The sequence below is a fragment of the Postia placenta genome, assembly GCF_002117355.1.
Source record: "Postia placenta MAD-698-R-SB12 unplaced genomic scaffold POSPLAscaffold_23, whole genome shotgun sequence".
Lineage (NCBI taxonomy): Eukaryota > Fungi > Basidiomycota > Agaricomycetes > Polyporales > Adustoporiaceae > Rhodonia > Rhodonia placenta.
Window position 1 is genome coordinate 73,280 of NW_020169854.1, and position 15,333 is coordinate 88,612.

The following is a 15,333-nucleotide window of genomic DNA, read 5'->3' on the forward strand; positions in this document are numbered from 1 at the left end:
AAGGCGACACTAGAAAAGGAATTGAGATGCGAAATATTTGCTTGTGTACACTTACATCGCTGGGGTTGCAGCCCACAGTGGTACGTACGTGCCCATACGTCCAGGCGATCGCGGACGAGCATAAAGGTTGCTCAGCCCGCCGCCACACTTCGCGAAGGCAGCTGAAATCGGGGCCCGAAGCCGTGGCCACCAACCCCTAGGTCCAGGAGGATGTTGTCCCCGATTTCAATCGCGCCTGACTGTTGGGTCTAGTGAGTAATATTATACTGGGGCACTGTACGCCAAGCTGACCCTCGGTGACGTCGGTATCTTGGACCATTACCTCGTCTACGAAACATATCGCGCCGGGCCTTTGTCGGGTCTTCTGAACTGGCCTCGGGTGTACGACTTCATGACCTCGGATACTACATGACAGAGCTTCCTTACATGCTATTAAGTAAACTAGTAGCAAAGCAATACAGTGGCAGTGCGATCCAGGTCCTGTGTCCTGTGTCCTGTGTATTCGGATGGCGGGCTGTGGCGGGCGCTTTCCATAAATGGAAGATTCGAGCATAATCGAGGGCCGTCGCGGCAGTGCCGCCGCTGCATATATCCGTTGGCTCCGCCACACTCGCTCTTGACCAACGACCGCCATCCACTCGCACGCCTTGATACCCTTTCTACGTTTTATTCCTGTTCCTTTAGCATGGAAAATCGACAACAACACTCTGTTGGCGGTGTACTACAGCACTTACTCGATGCTAACCCACAAATCGAGAGGGCGTTCCAGAGACTTATTCATGGACTCAGTCAACCCACACAACCTCCTAGCCTACCTGAGGACGACCCTGACCTAGCCGACGTGCCGCCCTCGGAGCAAGTAAACAGCAGCTCGACGCCGCGACAATCGCCTGAGGACCGCGAGACGACCCCTGTTGAGGCTGTCGCACGATCCGTAGGGACCCTTTCCTTAACCTCATCATCGCCAGATCCTGATCCTACGCCGTCGCAGGACCAGGATCAAGCGGCCCCAACTGTCTCATCATTATCCGCGGTTCCCTTAGTACCCGCGCGCAGTCGCCAGGTACCGCCCAGCGACGATACCGACGGCTCCATGCCATCTCTGCAGACGGTGTCCGACATCGACGACGATGTGGACATGTACGATGTCCAGAGCTCAGCGGGTCGCTCGCGCGAGTCTCAGGCGGCGACTTCATCTGAGCCACAACCACTGCGGAGCGCACGTCGCGCTCGTGTTGATGACGATGTCGACGAAGGGGATGTCCGGGAGACGAATCGACAGCGAATGCACCCGCCAACAGCCAATGAGCAGCGAGCGGCGTCGGAGCCACTGCCCCCTCACCCTGGTGCCCAACATGCGGGCCATACAGACCATCAGCCACCGCCACCATACAGTCGTCTCGTCTACACGTTCGACTTCTTCGCTGGCCCTGAATTCGGTCCAGGTACTCAGGCAGGCGATGCCCAGCCTCCCCCGCAAGTTCACCCCGAAGACCGCCCCGAAGACCACCCCGAAGGCCATCATCATCATCATCATCACGGGCAACCGCATCCGCACCCGCATCCGATGTTCAACTTTACCTTCGAGATCCCACTTGGCGGGGTCCCGGATACAGAAGGTGCCCCTCATGGTTTCGCGCATCCAGGCTTCTTCCCGTTCTTCCCATTCAATGCGCCGCGCGAAGAGCAGGACGACCCTGAGCGTGCCGGGCGCCTCATCCGCGGATTGGAGGAAGTCCCATCAGGACTCGTTGAGCGGATAGAACGGGTCGGCGGAGACGGGGGCGAATCAGTCTGCTCTATCTGCTGGGAGAAGCTCAGCTCAGATGGGGGCGGGTTCGATGCGGCGCAGTCTGCTGAGACAGGGAGCTCGAGTAACGCCCGTTCGGCAGAGGCTACTATGGACACGGACAATCCCACTGCGACAGACTCGAGTACCCGATCCTCATCGCCTGACGGACGCTCTGAAGATAGCGAGTACAAACCACCCAGCGATCTCCCTAAGGTCGTCGCACTTCCGTGCTCGCACGTCTTCCACACAGCATGCCTCCTTCCGTGGTTTACAAAGCCACACCGCACGACGTGTCCTTCTTGCCGCTTTGATATCGATCCCGACTCCCTCACCTATATGCCTCCCCGACAGCGCACAGCTCGACGGGCCAACTCAGCTGATGATCCGCCTGCGGCGCCAGCTGCTAGCCAGCCACCGCAGCCCCAAGCGGATACTCAGCCCGCTCAAGCCACACCCCAGCCCGCGCCAGAGGCACCTCCTGCTCAAGACCAAGCCCGCCCCGCACGGCCAGCTGTCCCTCCCTTGATGCCGTTCGAATTCAGTATGTTATTCCCCGTCATGGGGCCACCTGGGGCTGGGGCCAGGGCTCATGAACCTGCGTACGTCCCATTGGATCCCCAGATGACGCAGCACCTTTTCCAGCGTATGTTTGGCGGAGCACAACCGCCCGCGCCCCAACCGCAACAGCCCCAGCCACAAGCTCAGGCGCCACCTCAAGGAAACCCACCTGCCCCTGGCGCTGAGCGCCGAGCGCCGCCAGGTTACATGCGTCTCGACGACCAGACGACACGGAACCTCTTCGAGAACCTATTTGGCGCTCATCCATTCCCCCCTCAACCTCAGCCTGCCCCACATGCGCCCGAAGCTGCTCCAGCTGGCGCTACTCCTCAGCACCCACCTACTGCCGCGCCGACCGGTGCACGCGCACAGCCTCGGCCGCGCCCGCCAGAGAAGCGGCAATGGACACTTCCTATGCCGCCTGGACCCACCTTGCGTCAGCGCATCGAGCGCCAGGAGCGCGAGATGGGTCTGCGATGCTCAGATATTAGCTGTGGTCTTGGCCCGTCAGACGATGACCCGACGCCTATCATCGACCCCTCGGTGATGCGCCAGATTGCCATCCGCCCGGTGGACAGCTCTGGGGAGAAAGTCTGCGAGCATACGTTCCACCCGTCGTGTCTGGTCAGTGCGGAGCGCGTTGCGGGCTGGGGCAACGAGGACAAGAAGGAGGAGAAGGAGGGTGACGAGGTGCAGGTGTCGTGTCCGGTCTGCAGGGCTGTCGGGGTCATCCCGCGGCCAGACTGGGACGAGGGTGCGTGTGCACTCGTGTAAACGTGCGCATGTGCGCTCTGCGACAGCTATAGGCCTCTTTTGTGTTAGTGGACGTTCTCGTGCTGCAATTACAATTGCTAACAGTATTGCGCTCATGTAGTTCTTTGGTTTTGCGTTCACGTATTGTACTGTATCATTCGTTACGGGACTTGTACATTATACTAGTGTAATCAGTCACCGGGCAATTCTGTTGTCTTGAAGCTAAATATTTGATTATGATCTTGGGAATGGGCCATGATATACAATGCAAAAGGCTTGAATCCATCCTTCAGTGCTTCAAGTCATGATTGGTCCGTCCGCCACATTCGCGTGACCGAGCGTGCGTCACATTGCATGTGATCGCGTTGCCAGACGCGCCTTGTGACTCGACCAAGGTTGAGTTGTGTTGCCTGTTCCTATGGCTGTGCTTCTTGTTACCGCACTAGCACCATTTAAACCACATCTATACCTCATGAATCGCAAAGCTTTCCCATCGACGTCCGTCTAGTCGCGATTAGACTGACTCTATCCTTTCATGAAACCGAACCGCGTCGGGCCTCGGTATGGCTCTTCGCGTTCGTGACTCCTTACATCGGATATCCGAGGCGCGTAAATGATTGTTATTCTTGTTTTCTTAGGAACGTCGATGCCGACGGGTGAGTGCTCGAACGTAATCTCACGGAAATGAACTGAACAGTCTATCGGCAGCTATATGCGGGCACGATGCCTTGGGTGGTACGTGCTTCGGATAGGGTCCTCGATGCGTTCCCATCAGCCTCCGAGAGCACAAGGTTACTCCGTTCATTTGCGTTATGCTCCGAGGTATCCCAGCGATGCCTGCCTTTGAGACCTGTCGCTCTCGCCCGCGACGGTTCGTGATCGTGTCTACTTCCAACTCAGAGGGGGGTATGAACGCCGCTTGAGAGTCGCGGCGGAATGCGCGTGCCTGGTCTGCTCGACGTTCATGTCTTCGGCATCTAGTCTGCATGAGCAATCTCGCTCACCTCTGCCGGTGTTTCACTACCAACGCCCAGGTGCTCCTACCAATGCCTCGAGGCTGCGGCGCGCTTCACGCACGGAGTCCTCAAAGAAAATGTAGCTTCAGCAACCTGTCAAGATTTGGCGTCAGGCTACAAGTTGCCTAACTGTTTTGCCACCGGCGTTTCGTAGCAGATGTGAAGACGATCTTAAGGGCCGCTCATTGAAGTTCCTCGCAGCCTTCTGATATCTGCAACCTTGAATCTTCAAGCCTTACCCCTCGTTTTGCTGCAGGCCTGGTGGTGCGTGAGCCCTATCAACACTCCAGGCCTCGTGGAAATATGGAACTATGCATGTAAGCTTTGTCACAATCGTAGTATCTGCATTGCAAGGCACTGACAAGGGATGACTAGTATACATGAGGGTCCGTGTGCGAAGATCGGGTGATCCAGGACCGAGACGGTCCGCTAGAGACATGTGGTGATGCAGCATGTGATGAGAGGGGTGGGTGAGGGGGACACTATAAACAACGGGTCCAATTGGCCGGAGTGGAGGTATCAGATGGCGACAAGAGAGTATGGGGTGGTATGCACAAATGAGTGTTGCAGTCCGACGTGGATATCAGGATCCAGTCCAGTCCTGCACGCCCCGTAAAGGTCAGCTGTCGATGGCTCTGTGTACACAGTGTATACTCACCGTGACAGGTAGCGCGAACATGATAAACATAATACGTCGTCAACGACGTCAGCGCGAGTTCTGCGGAAACCCAAGTTCAAGCACCCAATACCGATCCGGCTTGTCATCACTAGGTATCGGCCGCCTCAGCCCCATGAAGATCGTCCGTCCTTCCAGAATGTCGACACGCCGCATCCCATGGCTCAACTCGACGTCCCGTAGGCCAGGTGTTGCCTTGCATCGAGCGCGGAACGCTGCTTCGCATCTAGCGAGACGCTCTGCGGGGATATAGTAGTCCTTCTCCGTTGGCGATAACACGCAGTGAAACGTCTCATAAATCGCCTGGAAGACGTCAAAACATCGAACGCCGCCTGGGCGTGAAGGCGAGACCTCGATGTCCCAATGTGGGAGCTGCGAGCAGCGAATGTTCATCTCAGTCAAGGGAATCTCTGACGCTAATTTCTCCATATCAGCAGAGTGCAAGACGACTGGCGGCATGTGCGAGTGATCTCGGATGAGGTGCGGAGGATGTGCTACGTCGAAGTAGAGTTTCTTCTTGGACTTCGGGGCTTCGTAAGGCAGTAACTGCCAGTGGAGAGTGACTGGCTGTGGTGGAGGCGCTACATCGCACACGTGTCCGGTGAGTTACGTCTGTTTGGTGGTGCGCGTGACAAGTGCAGTCAAATGCAACATACCAGGCTTGAGAATACCCTTGGGGACAGATTTCGCAGGCACAGGCGACGAAGTTCGCTCTGTTACCTGCAATAGCCCTGGCTGTGGCGTTGCAGACCTACTGCAACCTCTATCCTCGACCCTCGGTGTGGAAGACCGGCTGATGGGCTTCCGTCCTTCAGTCTGCGACGAGGATGAGCCACGACGGGGGCTCAGCGGAGAGTCCGGCTGTGGCGCAGAAGGCCTGCGCCGCGGCTTCAATCCATTTGGCTGCGGAGTGAGCGGTCTACGCCATGGCGCAATTGGTGACCGTGGTGAAGATGAGCTTTCGCTATCCGAAGACCAATCTTTCCCGATTACTGATGTATCTGTCGTTGAGATGTAGTATACATCCCCCTCCCCCACATCTGGGAGCTCTACCCTGCCCATCTTGGGCGTGGAAGGCGTGGAATCAAGACTCTTCAGCAGCTTCTTAAACATATTGCGTCCAGCAGGGGAGTGAAGCAAGCTAATGTGCGAGTGGGCGAGGGGGACTCAGGAAGGTAGACGGCGCAGCGATCGGGCTGGGGAAACACACGGTCAGCAGCTGCTTGATATGACCCGAGTATAGGGATGCCCTTACATTGTCGTGGCGGGGTCGTGGCGGTACTATAACGCCTTAGTCGTTCCTTCCAGAGGGTCAGGGCCCCGCAGTCGCGCTCCCGAGAGCAGATATAGACCGAGAGGCCCTCTCACTAGCGCTTGGCCAGCAAAGTGCAAGGGGCGGAGGGAAGGGCGATTGCGGGGGAGACCCACAGTCCTCACCCCCAACACGAGGCAGCCATATAATGCCTGGCATCGGGCCGCAGATCTTAGCACCGAGCCCTCACGTGAACTCCTTCAGTGGCATCATTATTTTGACTTGTTGTTTCGTGTAGGTCCGCGGCACTGGGCTGAGCTCGCACGTCCAGCCACTGCCAGTGGCTGTCCTCGCCAGAGTGCTCGACATAGCACATCCGACTGCAGCAGGTACGACGCAATGAAACGCGTTGCAAGACTGCACCGTCCGCGCGCTCTTCTATCGTGTTCGGTCCGATGCAAGGTGTACCATGAGGCCACGGGCCCTCAATAATACTTGGTCTAATCACACGACAAGCTACCGCTGAGCAGGCACATAGGCTATCCTGCCGGAACCTACCTTCAGCTCCGAGAATCCGCTCGCCGCCCACCATGGAAGGCAGGCGTGGAGCAAACAAGTCTGCCGCCTGCCTGCTCGTCGCATTCTGCCGAACTCCAAATTCAGGTAAACGCCGTCGCGCCGACACCTGCCCTTTGAGGGTGACACAGAGCTGGTACTGGATGATGACATACGCCTCCATCACAACGAAGCCTGTGGCGCGCTCGACGGTGAGAGGAATGTGGACGAGGCCCCAGGGCGTCGATCCACAAACGGAAAGTATATTTGTTTTACACCTGCCTTTTTGGTCCACCTTGGCCACGATAGATCGTGCGCCTCGAGGCGACTGTCGCTGGATCCTAGGATCCTAGAACGCGAGTGCGATTCTCGTGATGATGGCTGATACTGTATGCTAGGCGGTGATGGCAGAGATAAGTATCCGCCACGAACGCCTACGAGGAGCTGGAGTTCCTCGCTCTACCAAACCCACCTACTCTCGCCTTGACGATGCCCACCGCGACGAAAACCAACGCGAGCACGCGTCGATCATTGCCTCGGCGTGTGCCCGAGGCACAAGCGCGGGCGAATTACCGTAAGGAGATCTTGGGCTTACCCGGGCCCATCGATACTTGGCTGGCGGCAAACATTGCAGCCAATGCAAACGCGGATGCCCGCTGTCCACTTGCCGCGGACGAGCTCCGCTGCACAGTCCAGATGCAGCGCACCGAGGTCAGTCGGAAAAACGCCTCCGGCAGCGGGATGATATTGATCTGGGTCCAGGCGCGAGACACCGATGGATACTTCTCCGATGGGGGCAACTTTGTCCTTTATCTCACCATCGCAGGACCTGTGCCCACAGTGGGAAGCCACGTGCTCCAGTCGAGCCGGCGAGTTGTCTTGGACAAGTATCAAGGATGGAGTGAGAGCTTGGATGCACAAGATTGGACAAAATGGACACCAGGACGGACGGTTGTTTTTCGCCAGCAGAGGTCAAGCCTCCCTGACGCCGTTCGGGCTGTACTGTGGGAAGACATGTTAGCTGTGAGCTGTTCATCGGGCTGACGCACGAATGAGGTACTGACGCGACGATTAATAATCACTAGCCTTTGACTGACGCGCTCAGCTCGTTTCGCATGTGAATCCCGCGCATCCAACACTGTGGTACGCCACCAACAGGGTCTTCTCTCTTTCAGTCGTGATGTGATTGTGGAGGGCGAGACGTGGATGTGATTGCGATACGTGAGTCTGAAACTCGTCGGATACGATAGACAGTGTATATAGATGTACAGATACCAATTACGAATTTGTGGAACGCCAGGAGGGTCGTTAGTTTGTTCGCGCGCACAGGAACAGACAATCTCGACGGTGCCACGGAGGCTAGATGCAAGGTACTGAACTTTGAGTAGCGTAGTTCGGACAGAAAATCCCTGTTATACTCAACGCCGTCGCCCATTTAAGGCTGCGCAGGTCCTTGTAAGTTAGACGGCCGTTAGAAGATACGCTGAATCATTGTTGAATCCGCCTGCGTCCGATAGTGCGCTTCAGATGGCCTCGAAGACGCATGTGAGCACGATGAGGGGCATCAAAAACCTACGAAGCATCCCTGTGGGATAGCCACGCCCGCATACGGACGACTCGCAGGCTCGCAATACCTCATGACCTCGTCTCGACAGGCGTCTTCGTGAAGACATTCCCCCGATGTGTCAGATCGTGGAGTGGAATATCACTTCTCAAAATGCTATGCGCCCCCATTTTATCGCAGGCCTAGGCCTGAGTGCACACGCACAGAGCCCAAGGGTACCCGTCCACATCTACCGAAGCATGTAACTTTGAGGTACCAACTTTTTAATTTACCGAGCACCACAGCAGCCGTGCATCATAGTGCCTGCTCCGAAATGGTCATCGTGTTCATCATAGTGTGAGAGAATCCCGTAGTATTCCTGGGACGATATGAGCAGCTCGCAGATAGCATGGGGATGAGACGCGGTGAAGGAGTGTCTTCCAAGTCCAGCAATCGACGCTTAGGCGTATATAAGCGCCCGCATCTATGTTTGCACGTGATCAGACCATGTGGGGATTTACTTACTGGTACTTTTCTTTCACTTCATCTTCTACGGCGGCGGACACCAGGACGGGTGACCATCATGGCAACGCATGCGCTCTTCGAGTCGTCCTCTGGCTATGCCATCTTTGAAATCAAGCTTCAGGAAAATGTGGGCTCCATGACGAAGGCGGTCCAAAATTCCATCGACGACCTTGCAAAATTCGGGAAAATGGTCACTTTGCTCAGCTTCTCTCCGTTCAAGAGCGCTGCGCATGCTCTGGAGAATGCGAACGACATCTCAGAAGGTTAGTCCAATGGGAGCTTGAAGGGGTTATGCTAAACTTCAGCAGGCATACTCAATGACTACCTGAAGTCGCTGCTGGAGCTCAACCTGTCGAAACCCGCGAAGAAATCATCCGTCAAGCTCGCTGTGTGGGATCCTGTCCTCGCATCCTCGATAAAATCCGCCCTCAGCATTGACTGTGATACCTCTGACGTCTCGAAAGACATAATCCGCGGCATCCGACAGCATGCGCCAAAATTGCTAAAGGGCCTGCAAGGAGACGATCTCATGAAGGCGCAGCTCGGTCTCGGGCACTCCTACTCTCGCGCGAAGCTGAAGTTCAACGTGAACCGTATTGACAACATGATCATTCAGGCCATTGCCCTGCTCGACCAGCTCGACAAGGACGTAAATCTCTTCTCCATGCGTATACGCGAGTGGTACGGCTACCACTTCCCCGAACTCGTCAAGATCGTGCCGGACAACTACCAGTACGCGCAGGTCGCGCAGTTCCTTGGCGCGAAAGAGTCGCTCACCGAGGAGAAGCTGCCTGACCTCGCCGCGTTGCTCGACGATGACATGACGCGCGCGCAGAACGTGCTCGACGCAGCAAAGGGTTCGATGGGCTCGACGCTCGCAGAGATCGACATGCTGAACATCAATGCATTTGCGGCGCGGGTGGTGTCTATCGCAGACTACCGCAAGTCGCTCATGTCGTACCTGGCGGAGAAGATGAACGTGGTAGCACCGAGTTTGACAGCCCTGCTCGGCGAGCGGATAGGTGCTCGACTCATCAGTCACGCCGGTAGCTTAACGAATTTGAGCAAGTATCCTGCTAGTACGGTGCAGATTCTAGGGGCGGAAAAGGCGCTGTTCCGAGCACTGAAGACGAAAGGGAATACACCGAAGGTGACAATTTTCTCAGCACTGCTGCGAGACTGAGGAACTGAAGCAGCTCAAACAGTACGGCCTTATCTACCACTCAACCTTCATTGGTCGAGCTGGTCCTAAATTCAAGGGCCGTATATCGCGGTTCCTCGCGAACAAATGCTCAATAGCCTCCCGAATTGACTGTTACTCAGGTACGTCTAACCGGGAATGAAATCGCCGTGACTCAATGACCAGGTTTTATTGACACCGTGCACTTGATAGATAAACCGTCTCCGCTGTTCGGCGAAGCACTGCGACAACAGGTCGAAGAGCGCCTTAACTTCTTCGAGACGGGTGCGCCGCCGTCGAAGAACGCGGATGCGATTCGGAAGGTGCTCGAAAAGATGGATCTGAACGACGACGAGGACGAAGACATGGACGCGGAGCCGGCGCTTCCCCTTATCGAACCAAGTCCCAAGAAGGACAAGAAGAAGCGCAAGCACCGCGGCGACGATGATGCTATGGATGTCGACGAAGAGGAGGAGACTCCCGTCAAAAAGCGTAAGCTCTCCAAGGAGGAGAAGAAGGCGCTGAAGAAGGAAAAGAAAAAGGAAGCGAAGGAGAAGGCGGCCGCCGAGGTGAGTCTGACAAATGTCATCACGTTCAGGAACGTTATATTAAACGTGGTCTTAGGGCGAGGACGAGGAGCCACCGAAGGAGAAAAAGGAAAAGAAAGATAAAGATAAAAAGGAGAAAAAAGACAAGAAGGAGAAGAAAGAGAAGAAGAGCAAGGAGTAACCTTATCTTGTCTCATCCCGGTCTTTGTCTCCTGATGTATCTTACGTTGTTCTATTGCTTTCGTTGTTCTCCCATTGGATCTCCTACTTTAAGGTTCCGACGACTTTTCAAACAATTGCAAATCTGTATAGATTGAATGGTACATATGGTACGTATTACTCCGAAGATCCCGAGGCCGGGAAGGATAGCATGTTGGACGTATCCGACATAACAGGTAATGCTGGTACAGATGCGGGGAGATCCCGCGATGCGTAATCATGTCAGTGGGTATAGTGAATCTTTGTGGTCGTAACTTCGTGAGTGCGATCTCTAACATCAGTCGAGGGACACATTCGCCGCCTGCAAAACGACGATACTGGCCTTGAAGCCGGTTGTCATGAGCGCCGTAGCGACGTCTCCCACTGTTTTCTTCACCTCGCTGCCCACAGCGCCATATTGCTCCATGAGCTGCTTCAGCTCCGCAAAGTGATTCTCAGCAGCCATCCGCCGCGATCGACCGACGACAGCCATGGGCCGACACCGTCTCTCCATCGCGCGCTCGGTAACGTTCGAGGCGTACTCCATGACGCTATGTAAAGGTGTCGGCGTCGGGACCTCAGAAAATTCGATACGTGAGAGTGCATGCGCGAACGGGCCGTCGTCGGGCCCCTGATACGAGCTATACCGCGACCATGCGACGTTGTCTGCCGTCTCCGACTGCAAACGCGTTTGTGTCGTCGGCGCGCCGTACACGGTGTCGGGGAACGCGGTCGTCTGTGAGACCTGTCAGCATCGTCCACACAAAGTCGCGCGCGCATCACACATACCGTCGCAACGGTCAGCTCATTCGGCCGCTCGTCACCCAGATGCGCCACCTGCGGCTTCTCGAGCGACCCCATCTGCCGCAGCTCGTCAAACTCGCGCTTGATGAACCGTACCGCCGTCGCCGTCACGCGTGGGTGTGTGCACAGCTGCACCAAAAACTGCAGCGCGAGGCGGTCGTCCGGCCCGCCGAAGAAGGGGAGGAAGATGTGCTGCATGCTGCCGAGCATGGGCAGCCTGCCCTCGCCCGGATGGTGCCGGTCGATGTAGAGCGCGACGTCCGTGCGCGCCTGGGCAAAAACACCGCGGACGAGATGCGAGTGCAGCGCCGATGCGGACTGGGTCCCGCTTGTATTCGTTGCACGAAAGAGCGCCTCGAACGGGTTCTGCATGTACGCCGTGGGGGTGCGCGGCGTCACCGGCGCTGTCTCGGCACCGTCGAACGGAGCGGACTCGCTCGTATGGTGTGGGGGAAGCCACGGCACGAGCACGAGCTGCGAGCGGTGCCGCTGGGCATGCTCCACCACGCTCGACGCGAGGTCGTCGTACATGACGATCGCAAGCGACGACGAAACGTTGATGCCGTTCAGGTCGCCGAACGTGCTGAAGATGTTGAGCAGCGGGTCCGTGTTGATGAGCGTGTCCGCGTTAGACGAACGCATGACTGCAGATGTCCGGTCTGACAGTTCGATGAGCCGCAGCGCGTCAATGCTCACGTCCTGCGCGCTGGGCTCGTGCCTTGCCAGCGCCGGCGGGCCGCGCTCCTTCTCCTTCTCCTTGTCGAGCGCAGACTGTGTCGAGAGCGAGGGCGAGAGGCTCTTGCGCTTCCCCACCTGCGGGCTCTCCGTGGGCGGCGGCTGGATAAGCTGCGTAAGCGCCATCATGCCCGGCAGGTGCTCGACCTTGTCCAGGACGATCGTGAAGCGCGTCTTGCGCTCGTCGCCGTCGTCGCCGAGCGGATTCTTCCGGATGCTCACGCCCTCGCTCTTCTCGGTGCTGCTCTGCGTGCCCTTCTCCGCGGCGTCAACCACCGCGGCCCCGGACGCGTGTCCACGCGCGTGAGGGCCCCCGACGGCGGCGCGCACGCGCATTTCGGGCGGGTATAGCGTGACGACGGTCGGCGTTGTCAGGAATGTGAGCGTGAGGGCCTCGAGCACAAACATTGAGAAGACGCGCTGGGTGAGGATTCCCGCGGAAAGACCAACGTTGAGCACGATCAGCTCGACAAGACTGTAGAAGCAGAGTCAGCATTAGAGGCACCGCGCAATCGACAGGCGCACGCACCCTTTGCAGCTCATAAGTGCGCCGATCGTGCTCGACTCACGCCACGAGAAACCCGCGCATCGCGCCGCGATTGTACAACCACCAAATTTGCCCGAATATGCCAATGCTATGATCGCAATGGCATAGCCCCAGGTGATCCCGTTATTCAGCAGCCCGAGATTTGTGTTCAGTCCTGATAGCGTAAAATACTGCACCTCCGTGAGCGAGTAGAGTACGGTATATGTTGTGATCACGTACGAGGGGAAGGAAAATAATAGAGACCATATCTTCTAGCTTCTCCGTAAGCGTGATACACAGCCCACCCTCGCGGGGGATAACGAGTCCGGCCAAAAATGCACCAAAGATTGCTTGGACCTGCATGTATGCTGTCAAATCTACGAACGACAGGCAGGCAGATTCGCACTCACCCCGATGACATCTGTGAAAAACGCAGAGCCAAAAAGGAGTAGGATCGTAGCGGTCATGAAGAACACCGTCGGCCCATTCTCGATCGAGCCCGTCTTGCGCGCGAGCCAGTACATGATCCTCTTGACAAAGAGGAGCAGGAACAATGCCCAAGCGACGCAGATCAGGAGGATCCACAGCGCTGTCAAGCCGGAGCCCGCGTTGACGAGCGCGACACTCAGCGCGAGGAGCACCCATCCGACGACGTCATTCCCGACACCCGCGGAGAGCACCACGATGCCCACCGTCGTGTCAAGCAGCTTCAGCTCGGTCAGAATACGGCACAGCACGGGGAACGCTGTGATGCTGTATGCGACGCCCGTGAAGAGCATGAAGTTCGTGAACTTGACCGTTGCGGGAATAAACGTGTGATAGAGGGGGACAGAAAGGGCGGCACCGAGGCCAAAGGGGAGCGCCATGCCCGCGAGGGCGATGATGACGGACAAACGGAAGTTGCGCTTGACGATCTCGCCGTCGATTTCGAGGCCGACGAGGAAGAGGAAGAGACATAATCCAATGTTCGCGACGAGCGTGAGGTAAGGGATAGAGTCTGCGGGGAAGACATGCTCTGTAAAGCCTGGAATACGACCAAATGCCGTGGGTCCTGTGTATAGGAGGGAGGTTTCAATACGACGCGCTGAGCGGCCACCGCTGTACGACTGACCTAGAAGAATGCCGCCGATAACTTCGGCAATAACCTTCGGCTGCTTGATCTTACCAAGAATAAGAGAGAGGACCTGCGTCATGAGAAGAATGACGCCTATAAATGGATTCAGACCCTCTAAATGAGGACAATCGATCGACGTGAACAGGTGAGGACGTACCGAGTTGGATGACCCATAAACGCAACGGATCCGCAGTGTTGAACGAGGAGGGGTCTTGCCCGGTCAGTAGGCCACCCTGTTCAAGGTGCACCAGTGATCAATTGGCGTCTGCTACCCAAGAAGAGAACGGCGAATGCCATACCTGTCCCCCATCCTCTCTCTTGCCATAGGCTGTCTTCGCTAGGCGAATAACCGCGTCCGAAAATTCGCCCATGGGTGACAGTTGAGAGCGAGAGACAAGCCGTTGCGCGAGCGGCTGATTGCCCGGACCCTTAAAGCGGGGTACTAAGCGAGTGGAGCAGTATGCTTGGACGATCCAAAGTCAAGATATGGCTTAGCTCGGGCACGCGGTGGATAAATATCGATGGATAGGGATGGGCGTGAGTGTCGTGTCGCAGCCAAGAGACAAGCATGGGGGAAGTAAAGGCATCCGAATGAACGCATTTCGATTTGGCTAAGCATCGTCGTAACCTCCAAGATCAGACGCCACCCGTTTAGGCGCCCACCGTCGAGCCGTACTGCACGGGCGCTTGTGCGTTGGCAGGGCGTAACTCGCCCAATCAGGCTGGAGCCTGGCAGAGGAAGCGGCCCTCTCCTGCTCTCATGGTCCTCTTAGTCTGGCTCACATTCATGTTGATCCTTCCGACATTCATGTGGACCACTCACTCGAAGCCCGACCGGTCGGGGCGCGCTCAAGCGCTGCATTGCAACAAGCTCTGTCACAGGTATCAGCAAAGGCCCAGCTCAGGCAGAGGATCTCAACGTACTAGGAGCTATCGTCTCGTCTCGCTGCCTGTCGGTGGCACGCCAGCCCAACAAGGAGATCGCGTCGGTATGTAACCCTCGCCCTTGTTATCTGTGCGCCGTGATCTATGAAGCTGGTCAAGTCAATGCCGTCCTGGACCAACGATGGATCGTGGAACTATGCTAAGGTGTATTGGCAGCTCTACATGCGGAGGAGACATGTCGCCTTCCCTTGCTGTCGCATTCGTGCTGCGCTGCAACCAAAGGGCCGCGCACCGATTGCCAGGGCTGAGGCTCAAGCGCTGATCGTTTGAAATGAGACCGCCGGTGACATTCATACCTCGACGTTCCCACATATGAGGTCTTTCCACGTTCCGTTGGCAAGATGACAGCCTTCACGATGATGACGACGTCCTTCATCCAACCGCACCCACGTTCTAGGCGGCGAAGCGCAAAGACGTCGATAGCTTATTTGCGAGCTCAATACTGTATGTTCCTGGATATCGTATCCGAAGACCTCACCACGTTTCTGGCCGTACCTGCATTCTCGGCCTGTCCGCCCGAATGCGCGTGGGCAAAGGCCAACAAATCGAAGGTCTGATTTTTCTTCCACCGAGTTCCGTATGGGCGCGGGTGCATTTCCAGTTACTACCTGTC

At 56.7% G+C, this 15,333-nt stretch overlaps 5 protein-coding genes across 5 annotated transcripts; 2 read left to right on the forward strand and 3 right to left on the reverse strand.

Annotated features, from left to right (window-relative positions):
* Positions 1-1,067: 1,067 nt before the first annotated feature.
* Positions 1,068-3,362, forward strand: POSPLADRAFT_1041939 (hypothetical protein). The gene is made up of 2 exons (XM_024478003.1): positions 1,068-2,230; positions 2,252-3,362. The coding sequence occupies exons 1-2, from the start codon at positions 1,094-1,096 to the stop codon at positions 3,122-3,124; spliced, it is 2,010 nt and encodes a 669-aa protein (XP_024333196.1). The 5' UTR covers positions 1,068-1,093; the 3' UTR covers positions 3,125-3,362.
* A 1,087-nt stretch (positions 3,363-4,449) lies between these two features.
* On the reverse strand, positions 4,450-7,638 carry POSPLADRAFT_1068099 (hypothetical protein; the record flags this gene model as incomplete). The annotated part of the gene is made up of 10 exons (XM_024482270.1): positions 4,450-4,720; positions 4,778-5,376; positions 5,452-5,936; positions 6,298-6,485; positions 6,516-6,541; positions 6,606-6,951; positions 7,079-7,137; positions 7,198-7,285; positions 7,310-7,409; positions 7,442-7,638. The coding sequence occupies 9 exons, from the start codon at positions 7,636-7,638 to the stop codon at positions 4,826-4,828; spliced, it is 2,040 nt and encodes a 679-aa protein (XP_024333197.1). The 3' UTR covers positions 4,450-4,720; positions 4,778-4,825.
* Positions 7,639-8,708: 1,070 nt separating this feature from the next.
* POSPLADRAFT_1186568 (hypothetical protein) lies at positions 8,709-10,579 on the forward strand (the record flags this gene model as incomplete). Its single annotated transcript, XM_024489231.1, has 5 exons — positions 8,709-8,933; positions 8,979-9,820; positions 9,876-9,993; positions 10,064-10,308; positions 10,532-10,579. The coding sequence occupies exons 1-5, from the start codon at positions 8,729-8,731 to the stop codon at positions 10,577-10,579; spliced, it is 1,458 nt and encodes a 485-aa protein (XP_024333198.1). The 5' UTR covers positions 8,709-8,728.
* Positions 10,580-11,031: 452 nt separating this feature from the next.
* On the reverse strand, positions 11,032-12,724 carry POSPLADRAFT_1160141 (hypothetical protein; the record flags this gene model as incomplete). The annotated part of the gene is made up of 4 exons (XM_024487506.1): positions 11,032-11,147; positions 11,191-11,341; positions 11,386-12,610; positions 12,705-12,724. 4 exons carry the CDS (start codon positions 12,722-12,724, stop codon positions 11,032-11,034), a joined length of 1,512 nt encoding a protein of 503 aa, XP_024333199.1.
* Positions 12,725-13,038: 314 nt separating this feature from the next.
* POSPLADRAFT_1159920 (hypothetical protein) lies at positions 13,039-13,854 on the reverse strand (the record flags this gene model as incomplete). Its single annotated transcript, XM_024487478.1, has 2 exons — positions 13,039-13,712; positions 13,773-13,854. The coding sequence occupies 2 exons, from the start codon at positions 13,852-13,854 to the stop codon at positions 13,039-13,041; spliced, it is 756 nt and encodes a 251-aa protein (XP_024333200.1).
* Between the last annotated feature and the right edge of the window lie 1,479 nt (positions 13,855-15,333).

What these genes read in the sequence shown, in the direction of transcription:
- POSPLADRAFT_1041939 (XM_024478003.1), top strand. Translation starts at nt 1,094, where the DNA reads ATGCCATCTCTGCAGACGGTGTCCGACATCGACGACGATGTGGACATG.